The sequence below is a fragment of the Scyliorhinus canicula genome, chromosome 18 (genome assembly GCF_902713615.1).
Source record: "Scyliorhinus canicula chromosome 18, sScyCan1.1, whole genome shotgun sequence".
Classification (NCBI taxonomy): Eukaryota; Metazoa; Chordata; class Chondrichthyes; order Carcharhiniformes; family Scyliorhinidae; genus Scyliorhinus; species Scyliorhinus canicula.
In genome coordinates this window covers 105,105,302-105,119,423 of record NC_052163.1, presented here as the reverse complement: position 1 = coordinate 105,119,423, position 14,122 = coordinate 105,105,302, and the positions used below count along the sequence as shown (strand labels likewise).

At 39.5% G+C, this 14,122-nt stretch overlaps 1 protein-coding gene across 3 annotated transcripts in view; it reads right to left on the bottom strand.

The window, feature by feature from the left end:
- Positions 1-2,277: 2,277 nt before the first annotated feature.
- fzr1a (fizzy/cell division cycle 20 related 1a) overlaps positions 2,278-14,122 on the bottom strand; it is a 48,374-nt gene continuing 36,529 nt past the window's right edge. Inside the window, exons 10-15 of one of the 3 annotated variants that reach the window (XR_005457900.1) lie at positions 12,727-12,911; positions 10,853-11,086; positions 9,749-9,853; positions 7,664-7,756; positions 3,653-3,806; positions 2,278-3,330 (exon numbers count right to left, since the gene is read on the bottom strand). Coding sequence is in view for 2 of the 3 variants with exons in the window: in XM_038776375.1 (XP_038632303.1) it covers positions 3,289-3,330; positions 7,664-7,756; positions 9,749-9,853; positions 10,853-11,086; positions 12,727-12,911 (659 nt within the window). In the remaining variant the exon portion in view is untranslated. The other 2 variants (XM_038776375.1, XM_038776376.1) reach the window with 2 other exon arrangements.

Sequence of the window (14,122 nt, the reverse complement as noted above, 5' to 3'; positions counted from 1 at the left end):
ATAACAGTTAGTGAATATAGATCTTAAGTTAGTACTTAAGATTAAAAGCTAGTGTTAAAAAGGAATGGAAATTGTTACTAATGCTATGCTTTGCCTCTTAAAAGATGCGCATGACAGCAGCAGTCCAATTTGGGTAGTTTGTGTTTGGATTTTCACTCCTTAAACTTGATAAAAACAGTTTGTATTTACAGGATGCTGCATTTGGTGGTTCTTCTCCCTGACGTTTACATTGATTTTCATTTGTTGGCTGGAGGATACATATTGCGTCTGCTGTGCAAAAACTCACTGTTCTGAGAACCTACCAACTGAGAGTGCATTTGAGATTTTTAAAATATGGTCAGACTCACTGCATTACCACAATAATCTTTTGTTTTAAAAGTAATCTGTAAGTAGACCAGATAGTCATGGTAATTAGTGGCAGACTGCTTTTACCCTGAAAATAATTCTAAACAATTCCTATTCAGAGCTTTATTGTTTCAAATAAAACAAGTCACTGAAAAGTCTTCTTTATGTTTAATGCCTCTTCAGTTTGTTTTTAAATAGCTGAATAACTTTTACCATAACTATATACTAATATCCATCTTTTTCTAATACCTTATAAATGTACATATATTTGAATACATAGCTTGTTATTAACTCTTGGATATTCTGCACATCAATTAATTTGGCAAATAGCAACAGGGATTCTTGTTAGTTGGCAAGGGCAGCAGTACTAAAGCTGTAAAGCATACATCATATCTAGCACATAAAACTGCTCCGTTCTCACTATACAGCAGTTTTATATACCGTTGCAAATCCGCATGTCAGCTAGAAGACAATAGGCTTTATGATGAGGCAATTTGACATGCATCACTGAAATCCTGCAATGTTATTATGTAGTCATCCCAATTTAAACAAAATCTCTTCGAAAAAAAAGGCAACGTCTGTAACTAATAAAATGGGAACAAAACTTAAAAATAAAAGTCCGCCATCTGTCAAGATAAGCAGGTAACACTGAAAGCTTCCATCGTCAAAATAAAGGAAATGACAATGAAAAAGGGACGGGTAGGGAACATTATTCATCTTTATGTCCACCAACAGCTCGAAGGGTTCAGAAGTCAGATGTAATGTATGCTTCCTCTAACTCAAGTAGGTGAAAATCCAAACTAAGAAGCACTTTATCAACCGCCATCTATTCTGATAAACTGCAAGTGTTTTTCAGAAGCTACATTGTAAACAACTTTAATCTATACAGGAATGACCACTGGAAAGAAAATCAGTGCCCACACATTTAGTTGTCTCAAATCATGTTGCAGTTTGTCAATGGTAGATTTGAACACAGGAGGTTAACAAATTTTCTATTACTTACTAAAACCGGATGTGGAGATGCCGGTGTTGGACTAGAGTAGGCACAGTAAGAAGTTTTAGAACACCAGGTTAAAGTCCAACAGGCTTGTTTCAAATCACTAACTTTCGGAGCGCAGCTCCTTCATCAGGTGACGGAAGGATCTGCGCTCCAAAAGCGAGTGATTCGAAACAAACTTGTTGGACTTTAACCTGGTGTTGTAAGACTTCTTACTGTGACTTTAAAGGTGCATGGCCTCATCCTGCAGCTGTAGTGCTGCTGGGTCCCTGATTGGGCATACAGCTCTTGGGGGCAGGCCACCACTTTTAATAGAACATAGACTGCAGAAGGAAGCCATTTGGCCCGTCGAGTCTGCACCGACCCACTTAAGCCCTCACTTCTACCCTAACCCTGTAACCCAATAACCCCATCTAACCTTTTGTTTTTGGTCACTAAGGGCAATTTATTATGGCCAATCCACCTAACCTGCACGTCTTTGGACTGTGGGTGGAGCACCCTGAGGAAGGAGCAGTGCTCCAAAAGCTAGTGTTCGAAACAAACCTGTTGGACTTTAACCTGGTGTTGTAAGACTTCTTACTGAAACATAGCCTCTTCTTCATGTAATCTGATAAAGCAATGAAAATGTCACTTCAGGGCCCATCTAAACTTCCAATTTATAATTAATGCAAAGTTCCTGAATTTTTATAAAGGACCTGAACGAAGTAAATGCTCTTGTGAAACTAATCCACAATATGTGGTAAACGTATTTGGACGTTCCTAGTTTTACTTTAAATACATGACTTGTAGGATCACTGTGCAATTCTAGTTTTGAAATGCACTAAAATATTTTTACATCAGTAAACTTGCAGACCGGTTGTTAAATTATCCTGGTTATCTGTGTGTTATCCTAGGTGCAAATATTATAGACTTAAAGCCACACTGTGCAACACCACTTTTGCCATTTAACAGCTTTACTCGCTTCAGTTGGGGTCACAAATACAAACAACTTGAAAAGGCACTCACTCACCATTACAGAATACTGAAAACAGTTTTACAGCTCAACAAAAGACCACAGATGGTATAAAACAACAGAAACAGGCATTCAAAAAAAGTCTTAGTAATGATTGCCACTAAAAGGTTAAAAAATTCAAGTGCTTTTTCCATCCATATTTGTACAGTTTGAGAGAAAAGCATTTTCAACATTATAAGCAGCAAGACATTTTAATTTCGCCAATACATTTCGGGATTCATGCTTCATTGGATTTTTAAATCTAGTGTTAGAATTTTAGCCAATTCATAATTTTAATTAAAATAAGATTACTATTTTGTGCAGTTCAACATGATGTTAACCTACCAAAGCCGAACAGTTTTCCAACAAAATACTTAAAGGAAGTAATCTTCCTGCTTAATATTTTGAAAATCCTTGTAATACAATTACAAAATATATATACACATATATATATATATATGCACACAGGAAAGCCTATTATTCAGGGTTTATTTTTAAACATTACGCTCATTTCCATAATCAAGCTTTGTTTAATGCATTCTCACTGCATTTCTACAGAACTTTATATTCAATGTACATTTTCCAATACCAACAGAAAAATATTTACAGGTAGCACAAAATAAAATGTGCATCACATATTGCTTGACATCTCCATTTTGATCTGACAGTGTAAAGTAGCTGGCTTTTTATATAAACTGTACAAGAAAATTAGAATATCCGCACCTAACTAGACCTTAATTCAAAACCTTTGGCAGCCGTTTCAAACACTTCTTTGTAAACAAACATAATTGAAAACATACTTTTAAAAATTCAAGCTGTTTGGAATGAGCAGCAAAATCCTTCAAAGTGTCTTCGTTCCAAGATCCATCCAAATGAAAAAATTCAGTACCAGCATGATGAAACAGTTTCTTGTATATTTATGGGATAGTTAACATCTTCCCTATTTCTTCAATCATCATCGTATCCTTGTAAAGAGATTCAGCACAGATATGGATTCCTGTAAATTAATTAAAAATACATAAATTTCCACATTCATGGACTAACTTTCCTGCCGCCACCCCACCCCTCAAACATTTTAATTATCTCACATTTATTATTGCTTCACTGGCCCAATATTCAGTATGCCTTCTACGATATGTTTTTCTGTGTTGATCAACTGTCACTAGTATATGAAATATTTGTTTAATGTAAAGCTTCAGGATGATATCTTCCTTTACTTGAGCACACACAAACAGATTCCATTTTATACAGAACATTTATAAGTTCAGCAGATGATTCCAGTAATTTTAGAAAACCGTCATCACCAGCATTCAAAGTACCTGGACATCAAGTTAGCTTAATTAGCAGACGTGATTTGGCCAGTCTGTATTTGTCCAGAAGATTATTTGTCATCTCGAAGACCCCAAAGATGAAGATTTGTGGCACAGTCCCTGTGCAGTTTGAAAGCAGTTGAGAAACACCGAACTATGCGGTCTAGTTGAATTTTATTGAGTTGATTGTATGTAAAACATCAGAAACAAAGTGGCAATTTATAGAAGAAGTTCTCAACCATTTTGCTTCCAAAGCAAAGTGCTTCAAAAATTCCATGCAACACAAGTATCTTTTCTGTATAAAAATTAAATCAGTTATAAAATTAAACATATTATTTTTGATTTACTTAACAAAACTAAATGGGATCAACACGTTCAGTGTTTGAAATTACAGCATACTGTCCAAAATCAGCCCAAAAAAAAACAGATAAATGAATTAGAGTGGACTGGGTAATGGATGTCCTCACATGCCTGACTTCAGTGCAAAACATCAATTACTTTTCTGGCATTGCCCAAAGGATTGCCACCATGACCTTGTGATAAAAAATGGAGAGTTTGTGGAAGCTCCAGTGCAGTTAATATTTAACACATCCCATTCATCCTGGTGACTGTACAGCACCCGCCAGATGTTTTAATATTCCCAGCACTCATCTGTTTTATGTCAAATCAAGAAGGAAGTCTGTTTGGACAATCTTACTATCAAAGTATTTAGGTACGAGGTACTTCCCCCTCACCAGCCCTGTTAATATTTAAATAATTTTATTAGTATTAACATGTTTGATTTCACTTGAAGCACATTCTATCTTTCAATCCTTTCCATCATCAGCAACAGCAGGACAGAGCCCGATGTTCCTATGGCACTGATACCCTTCCAGGGAAGGCGTGGGTGGCCAACAGTAAGAGAGTGAGGATATACAGTTGGGGGCTGCTTCAATACGGTGTACAAAAACCTAGACTGAAGCAACATCGCTGTTGTGGAGAAAGAAGGAAGTCTCAATCCAGTGAGTGGAGCCTTTGTAAATGGCGTACAGACGGTGATGGCTCCTGCTCTCTCTCTCTTCCCCCCCCCCCCCCCCCCCCCCCCCCCCCCCCCCCCCCCCCCCCCCCATCCCCCCACACCACCCACTTCAACACTCATTGTGAAGTCCTTAAAATGTTCTCATCCACCCAGAGTTGAGAATTGTGGATTTATAGGAGTATTTAGTCCATTCTTCATGCCATCAAAGGAAAGGTCAAAAGTAAATCAGAAAACATTGACCAATGGGAGACTTGAAGAGAGCTTTGCTATTGGTGAATAAAACTAATTAGAGTGAATTAGTAACATGACATTGTCATAGTACCTACCAACTGTGAAGGAGCTATGCCGAAAGGAACATGTAACCACATGAGAGGACCAGATCACAAGATGCCTGATAAATGCCTTAAAGTAGCATGCAGTTTAGTATCCAAAAACTTAGTGTGGAAAGCAATCCCGAATGGGAGAGCATTATTACGTAAACAAATAGCAAAACACATTGAGAATATGAGCATAAAGTGGAGTCTTTTGCTCCCCAGGCAAATCTGACATGATTTGTGATTAGGTTATTTTGGGTGTCAAGTAGATGGTTTTTGTAGATTAGTGATTGGTTGTAGGAGATGCCAAGCAAGTATGATGAATATCACCTTTTAAGAAGTTAATCATTTACGATAAGTTTACAAAAGGTACTGGAACTGTGCAAATGAAAAATAGCGGACACTACTTTTGTAGTACTTGAAGATGCCACTTCAAACAGTATTGCCATAAGTAACTACCCTCAGGATGAGGGTTTCTATGGGACAGTGCACATTATCCAAGCATAGATGCTAGAAAACACTTTTTGGTTGTTGATTGAATGAGAACCAGCTGATGTCAGGGGAATAGTCTCGACCCCATCACATTGAGTGGTTTGTGTCATGATATCTAGGGTCTTGTATCAGGTTGTCATTATTAGATGGCCAACTTTGTAACTGTCTTTGTCAGATTGTGAGTAACCCCCATCTGTACGGCACCTATTATAACCCCCAAAGTAGAGAGCTTGGTTTCACTAGGATGCTTATCGCAATCTGGAATCCACAATGACATCACAATAGAACAGTACAGCACAGAACAGGCCCTTCGGCCCTCAATGTTGTGCCGAGCCATGATCACCCTACTCAAACCCACGTATCCACCCTATACCCGTAACTCAACAACCACCCCCCCCCCCTTAACCTTACTTTTATTAGGACACTACGGGCAATTTAGCATGGCCAATCCACCTAACCCGCACATCTTTGGACTGTGGGAGGAAACCCACGCACACAGGGGGAGGACGTGCAGACTCCACACAGACAGTGACCCAGCCGGGAATCGAACCTGGGACCCTGGAGCTGTGAAGCATTTATGCTAACCACCATGCTACCCTGCTGCCCATAATGATAAGTGGATAAGAAGCAATTGTATTTAAGATGCCGCTATGGACATAAGTATTCTATTCCCCAACCACAAAGCAATTTGTAGCCTCTACAAATATTGCATTACAACTGGCTGTGGATGATCTGACAGATTGGTACACTATTAAACTCTGCTCTTTTTGAATCCCTCCTCCGATTCTGTGGGAGGAAGTGCAGGCTCCTATTTATTGACTACAGCTCCGCCCCACCATAATCCCAGCCAAGCTCATATCAAAGCTCCAAAACCTAGGACTTGGCTCTCCACTCTGCAACTGGATCCTTGATTTTCTGACCAACAGACCACAATCAGTAAGAATGAACACCAACACCTCCTCCACAATAGTCCTCAATACCAGTGCCCCGCAAGGCTGCGTACTTAGCCCCCTACTCTACTCCCTGTACACAGACGACTGCGTGGCAAAACTTGGTTCCAACTCCATCTACAAGTTTGCTGACGATACGACCATAGTGGGCCGGATCTCGAATAATGACGAGTCAGAATACAGGAGGGAGATAGAGAACCTAGTAGAGTGGTGTAACGACAACAATCTCTCCCTCAATGCCAGCAAAACTAAAGAGCTGGTCATCGACTTCAGGAAGCAAAGTACTGTACACACCCCTGTCAGCATCAACGGGGCCGAGGTGGAGATGGTTAGCAGTTTCAAATTCCTTGGGGTGCACATCACCAAAAATCTGTCCTGGTCCACTCACGTCGACGCTATCACCAAGAAAGCACAACAGCGCCTATACTTCCTCAGGAAACTAAGGAAATTCGGCATCTCCACATTAACCCGTACTAACTTTTACAGATGTACTATAGAAAGCATCCTATCGGGCTGCATCACAGCCTGGTATGGCAACTGCTCGGCCCAGGACCGCAAGAAACTTCAGAGTCGTGAATATCGCCCAGTCCATCACACAAACCTGCCTCCCATCCATGGACTCCATCTACACCTCCCGCTGCCGGGGGGAAAGCGGGCAGCATAATCAAGGATCCCTCCCACCCGGCTTACTCACTTTTCCAACTTCTTCCATCGGGCAGGAGATACAGAAGTCTGAGAACACGCACGAGCAGACTCAAAAACAGCTTCTTCCCCACTGTCACCAGACTCCTAAATGACCCTCTTATTGACTGACCTTATTAACACTACACCCTGTATGCTTCATCCGATGCCAATGCTTATGTAGTTACATTGTATATCTTGTGTTGCCCTATTATGTATTTTCATGTATTTTCTTGAATTTTATTTAATTCCCTTTTCTTCCATGTACTGAATGATCTGCTGAGTTGCTTGCAGAAAAATACTTTTCACTGTACCTCGGTACACGTGACAATAAACAAATACAATCCAATCCAGGTCTGCTCCACCCTAAAGCTGTCTTAATGAATTAAGGTGCTGTTCAAGGGGGAGAACTGCAAGAACAAACTACATCTATAGTACTGTAGGAAAAATTCCAATGTTGCAATAAACTACCACAGACCAGCAAATCCTACACAGCATGATTCTATAACTGCAATCAAAGATTCCTGGGACATCTATATCACCACAGCTACATAGAATACTATACCTTAGTTGAACGAGTTTTACTAAAAACATTCCAGAATCGGAGTGTTTCGTCTCCAGCTCCAGTTACTATGGCTTCTCCATCGGGTGACATTGCCTGGAGATAAAAAGATCCAAGACAATCAGTGCATTTACAATGTTTTGTTAGAACAGTACATTTCTTTTTAGCTTTAAACGAAAAAAAACTATTTTCTACAAGGTCTGCTTTTGCTATCTGCTCATTGAATTCCTTTCTCAATAGGGAAAGGGTTGATGGGAGACTCATTTGACTAATATTGCTCAAATGAGAAGTCTGCGAGATAGGACACTTACCTTCCTAAACAAACCTACATTCACCGATCTATTGTGATTCATAAAAATATGTATGAGTGTAGACTCGCATCAATTTTGAGTCTATTGTACAAATGGTACTTGTAAGAGAAAGAGAAATACAGGTATACAAAGTTTTTAATTCACAATTCTGAAAAGGCTTCTTCTCCAGAGTACATAGTGACTGGTCAATGTAGGCTGGAGCCCACCCTTCCGACAACAGTTTCCCCGATTACAAATCAGCAGTTGAGGTTAATTATTTGATCTTGGATTCTGATATTTTTGTCCTGAGAGAGATCTGTGCTGGTCTGTTCATTGCAGGGAACTCCCCTATTCCAGTATACAGACAAGCAAGCACGAGCTACAATGTTTAGGATTGTAAGACTATTCATGCACCTGGTGGTCTCCTAGACAACAGCTCAGAATGGCTGGGTACAGAGACACGGCCAAAGGAAGTGCTGGCCAAATCTGTGGAGCTAATGTAGTGTGTGGTTGGAGCAATTTACAGCAAATGAAATATATGACCTTTAGTAGACCGTCTTGCATTTTTCCATAAGAGATGATGTTTCAGATCTGGCTCCAGACCTCCTCTTATTACTCCCCCGTTTACAAAAGTCATCTTAGATCTCTAGGTTTTCTGCTGAGTCCTTGGTTCTGGTGGTATTCATAGTGCACAGCATGGAGAGACAGCCTGGGAAGTGGAGGTGAAGTTCCAAGAAACTAGCAAATGTATTGCATAGTTCTTTGATGTAGTGTTACAACTAGAGATAGTTGTATGCACCTTGCTGGAAGAAGTGATATTTCTTCTAGGCAAATGTTTTTCTTGGTTCAAAGCCTTGGGCATATAATTTCCTTACATTCAAGTTCAATATTCTAGGACTGAAAAGGATAAAGGAGATTTGTGGCGAAAGAGGAATCTGTTTTAGGAAAGAAGGGCTCCAGCTTACACTGATCTGTCCATACATACTCTGGAGAAGGAACCACTTTCATAGTGGCTATATCTTTTTACCAAAGCCCCTCACTTCATGGCCTAGATTAAGTAGTTGGCGCCCGGTTTGTAGGGTTAGTTCATTGATGTTCTAGATATCCAACCCAGTGTTACATTTTTTAAAAATACATTTAGACCACCCAATTATTATTTATTTCCAATTAAGGGGCAATTTAGCATGGCCAATCCACCTAACCTGCACACCTTTGGGTTGTGGGGGTGAAACCCACGCAGACATGGGGAGAATGTGCAAACTCCACACAGACAATGACCTCAGTGTCGTTGTCCTAGTGCTAACCACTGTGCCACATGCCACCCTACCCAGTGTTACATTGGCTGGCATACCCTAAACTGCCCTGTGCAGATCTTTTGTCCCGCTGATGCCATGTTTGTATTATTGCATGAAAACTTATTGATATTACTAAACAGAGATCAAATTAATGAGCTGCAATTAACAACAGTTCTTTTGTCAACAAAAGTTCCAAATGAACATCTGAAACTACCTTAAGCTTTATGTCAACATTAGCAAAATGGAGTAAACCCATGCAGTAATGAGCTGCAATTAACAACAGTTCTTTTGTCAACAAAAGTTCCAAATGAACTTCTGAAACTACCTTAAGCTTTATGTCAACATTATCAAAATGGAGTAAACCCATGCAGTTTTCTTGAAAGAGTCTATCAGCCATGTAGCATTTTAAGCATTAAACACGTGTAGATTAGGTAGAGCCAAAAATATAACTTTAATTGTTGCTTTATATAAAATGAATGTGAAAATTATAATGAGTAACTCACCAAGTATAGCACTCTGTATGAATGTCCAGTCAGTTTGGCTACTTGTGTTAATGATGGATACTTCCACACTAGGATCTGATTTTGTGAATATCCATGTGTACTGACCTACAAATAATAAGAATCGTCTTAATAATACATTTTTAAAAAGTACATAAAACCTCAGTGGTGCCACGTAAAATGTATGAATGAAAAAAAGGTTAATGAATTGTGCACCAGTCATTATTACTGTGACATATTGTTACACAGCTGCACCAAAATTTTCCAATGCTACTGTGTTATTCCTTCATTTATGCTGGAGTTGTAGTTGTTGGTGCTTAACCACAACAAAGCCCTCTTCTCAATCACCATAAAATATGTAAATCGTATTACCCATCATTGTCTCACCAGTTATGCATTCATAGAATCCCTACAGTGAAGCAGGCCATTCAGCCCATCAGATCTGCACCAACCGTCTGAAAAAGCACGCTACCTGGGCCCACTCCCCTGCCCTATCCTCGTAACCCCACCTAACCTTTGGACACCAAGGGGCAATTTAGCATGGCCAATCCACCTAACCTGTATATGTTTGGACTGTGGGAGGAAACCGGAGCACCGGGAGGAAACCCACGCAGACACTGGGAGAATGTGCAAACTCCACACAGTCACCCAAGGCCAGAATTGAACCGGGTCGCTGGAGCAGTGAGACAGCAGTGCTAACCACTTTGTTGAGGACACAATGATTTACTTGCTAAGTTAATTCTTTTTGATGTCTACTAAGCCGAGTAAACAATATTAAAACAGTACTTTTAAAGAAAAATTTAATGAAATTTTAAATACACTAAATCCAGATAAAATACAAGTGTATTCATTCTCAGGATGTGCCCATCACTAACATAGCCAGCATTAATTGTCACCCCTAGATTTGGCAAACTAAATGGTTTGTCAAACAAGAGTGTTGTCAGAGTTAACCACACTGTTTTGGAGTGACAGATAAGCTAGACCAGGTAAGGCTGGCAAACCTTCTCGAAAAAGATATTTGTTAACTTCTTGGGATTAAGACAATTCAACAGCTTAGCTTTTACCGATACCAGTTGCACCAAAAAAAATGAATTACTTTGTACTTACTAGTTCATTCGCATGTTTAGACCAGGCAAGGTTGCACACCTGGGAACCTGTGTCAATGCACTGCAAAGGCTGAGACGTAAGTGTATTCCAGAAACGGATGCACCGATCAGCAGTTCCACCACCTGATGCAAGGAGACCGTGCTGATGGGGGGACCAGGCAATAGCTTTCACTGCTGCAAGATGCTCTGTATACTGCTGCACTGGCCCTGAACTGGAGTTGTTCCACACCAAAAGCTAAACAATTATAAGTCATATGCAAAGGAATCAGATTTTGCAACACGAAGTACAATCTATTTTGTCTTAAATAATTTTTGAATCCTAAGATTTAAGTGAATCAAGGTACAACAGATTTCCAGAAATCACGTACAGCTTACTTTCCCCACACCCCAACCCATGCAAGAATGAAAGGATTTTCGCTGAGTAGCACTAATTCTTCACTATTATCAGGTGTTTATAGATTCGGGAACCGATTCAGTATCTTAAGCAATATGCAACCGACAATAAATAAAACCGATCAAATCACTTCAGATGAAAACAAAGAAATGGAAATTAGAGCCTGATAAATAGAAATATTGCATAATACATTAATTAACAAACTCTGTCAGTCAAGTACAGGAAAAACAATACACCTACATCGAGACAATAATCTTTTAAAAAAATTATCCTGTTCATTCAGCAAACCAGATTACTTGATCGTTCCCAAATGATACCATTGCTGTGTGAACACACATTTGATTATACTTGATCGCACAGCACAGCCCATTCGTTTTTAAAATATCAAGTTTAATTTCTTTTCAAATTTATTGTACCCTTCCTTTTTCTTTCTATTCTAATTAAGAGGCAATTTTTAGCGGGCCAATCCACCTACCCTGCACGTCTTTTTGGGTTGTGGGGATGAGACCCACGCAGGCATGGGGAAAATGTGTAAACTCCACACGGACTGTGACCCGGAATCGAACCCAGGTCTTCGGCGCCGTTAGGCAGCAGTGCCAACCATTGAGCCACCGTGCCGCCCTTAAAATGTCAAGTTTCATGAACAGAATTTTATTTTCGAACTAAGGAAGTGCAAGTCCAGGCAATACTAACTATATTCAGAAAGTGAACAAGCAGATAGAATTATTCTAATTTTCATCAATGCTACTCAGAATAAGCTATTTCTGTGAGAAAACTATAGCTTGCTTATTCTTGCTACTTCCTCATAGCCGTGTAGTTGAGAAGCAAACAACCAATAAAGGATGGACAGATCACCACAATAAAATTGAACTCCTGAATGACCCTCTTATGGACTGATCTTATCTCTTCACACACTTTCTCTACTGAATAGTACTGCACTCCTGTATGCTTCACCCAATGCCTATGTATTTACATTGTGTATTTATGTATGCCCTTATGTTTTTTTTGTGTATGGAATAATCTGTCTGGACTGTACGCAGAACAATACTTTTCACTGTAACTCAGTACACGTGACAATAAAAAAATTATAAACACACTCCGGTACTTTAATACCTAGTACCATGTCTATAAGTGTCCCCCCCCCCATTTTGTTCCATATCCGTTTCAATGTACTTTCTCAATGGTTCTAATTACCTTTTCAGTGCCTCACCCTAGTGGCAGTTACTCATGTATGAGCTGCAAGTGAACGCGGTCAACTATCACTCATTAGAAGGATCAAAGACAAGGCTGTTCCTATTCACAAGTTCCTTTTTTATATTGGAACTACTTGATAGGGATCAGAAGTGGAACCCCATTTCATCTTCCAGAACAAAAGAGCATTAAGCCCAACTGAAAAGGCCATTGTAAAACCCATATGGCTAGTACAACCTAGATCAGCTAGTTCAGTTTTCATCATGTTTGTTATTAATAGATTTTATTACCTTGTTATCATTTCCTCCAGAGGCCAGAAGCTGGTGATCTGTCGACCATTTCAAACCACAAACTTCCTGTCTGTGGCCCTGAAGTCGTCGCTCTGATTGCAACGGTGGGGTACGAATATCCCTCTGAAGAATAAGGCGATCTCTACTTCCTGATGACAGCTGATCAGCATTCCATGCAAGAGCCCCTATAAGCAAAAATAATTCTTAAATGTAACCTGCTTGTAGTGCTGAAAATGCACACAACCCACTGACGTGTCGATTTTATTTTACAGAAAGCTGCTTCAATTCGAGTTGATTGGAAGCCATTTTGTCTGCTGACATCAGTCTAGCAGAAAGCAAATACAAAATTATTCTTACATTTCTACCAAACTTCAATCCTGCATGAAAAATATGAACTTCAGTAATGTATTCAAAAGTCCACTTGTGTCAAATGATTTCCCATTTGGAAGTGGGTCAGTTTTGTGAATATTTTATTTCAGCTTCCAAGACCTTAGACTTGTAGATTTTGGATTACACGAAGTTGCAAATAAAAAGGCAGACATAAGAATCTTACTGGGATACCAAGCAATAGTTGTTATTGCTTTTTCAACCCAAATATACTTTTAACAAAACTAGACAGTGTAATTGTTAAACTCAGAGGGCAGAAAATAAATGAGAGGTACAATTTCTGTCAAAGACCAGTATCTCAATATATACAGTCATAACTGTCAAAGCTGAGGTGTAAATATAGAAAAGTTGGTGTCAGAGAGAAAAAATAATCAAAGATGGTGGAGGGTACTGGAGGACAGGTAGATATTATGGAAAAAGAGCTCAAAACCTGAAGACATTTAAAACAGTGCCAGGAATTGCTAATTTGAGGCATCAAGGTACTGGAAGGTAACATGGATAAAAGGGGTTACAGATGTGAAGCAAGTAGAATTTGGTACAGCACAGGATGTGACCAATTGCCACTTGGACAAACTACAATTTAATCAGAGTGGAAGATGCAAGGCTAACAAGTGGAGCATTGAAGTAATCTAGTCAAGAGATGATAAAGGCACAAATGAGAATGTTAACAGGAAGTGGACTGAAGTACGGATATAAATAGTCTTTGCGATGGAAACCCACTGAGTTGGAAATTCAGTTTTGGATTAAATAGGACACCAAGGGTGAAAACAGTACGACTTACCCTGGGGTACTGCTGCCCAAGGAGTTAATGGTGAGGGAAGAAAATATGGCCCAGGGGCTGAAGATAAAGGAATCTAGTTTTGCCAATATTTAAAGGGAGAAATTTTAAACAAGTGGTCAGATTAGGGTAAACATTCTACCTATGGCATGCACAAAAGATGCACTGGAAATTCAAGCTACTTATGGAAACTGACTTTCTGCCATGGACATAGAAAAAGAGAGCGCCTGA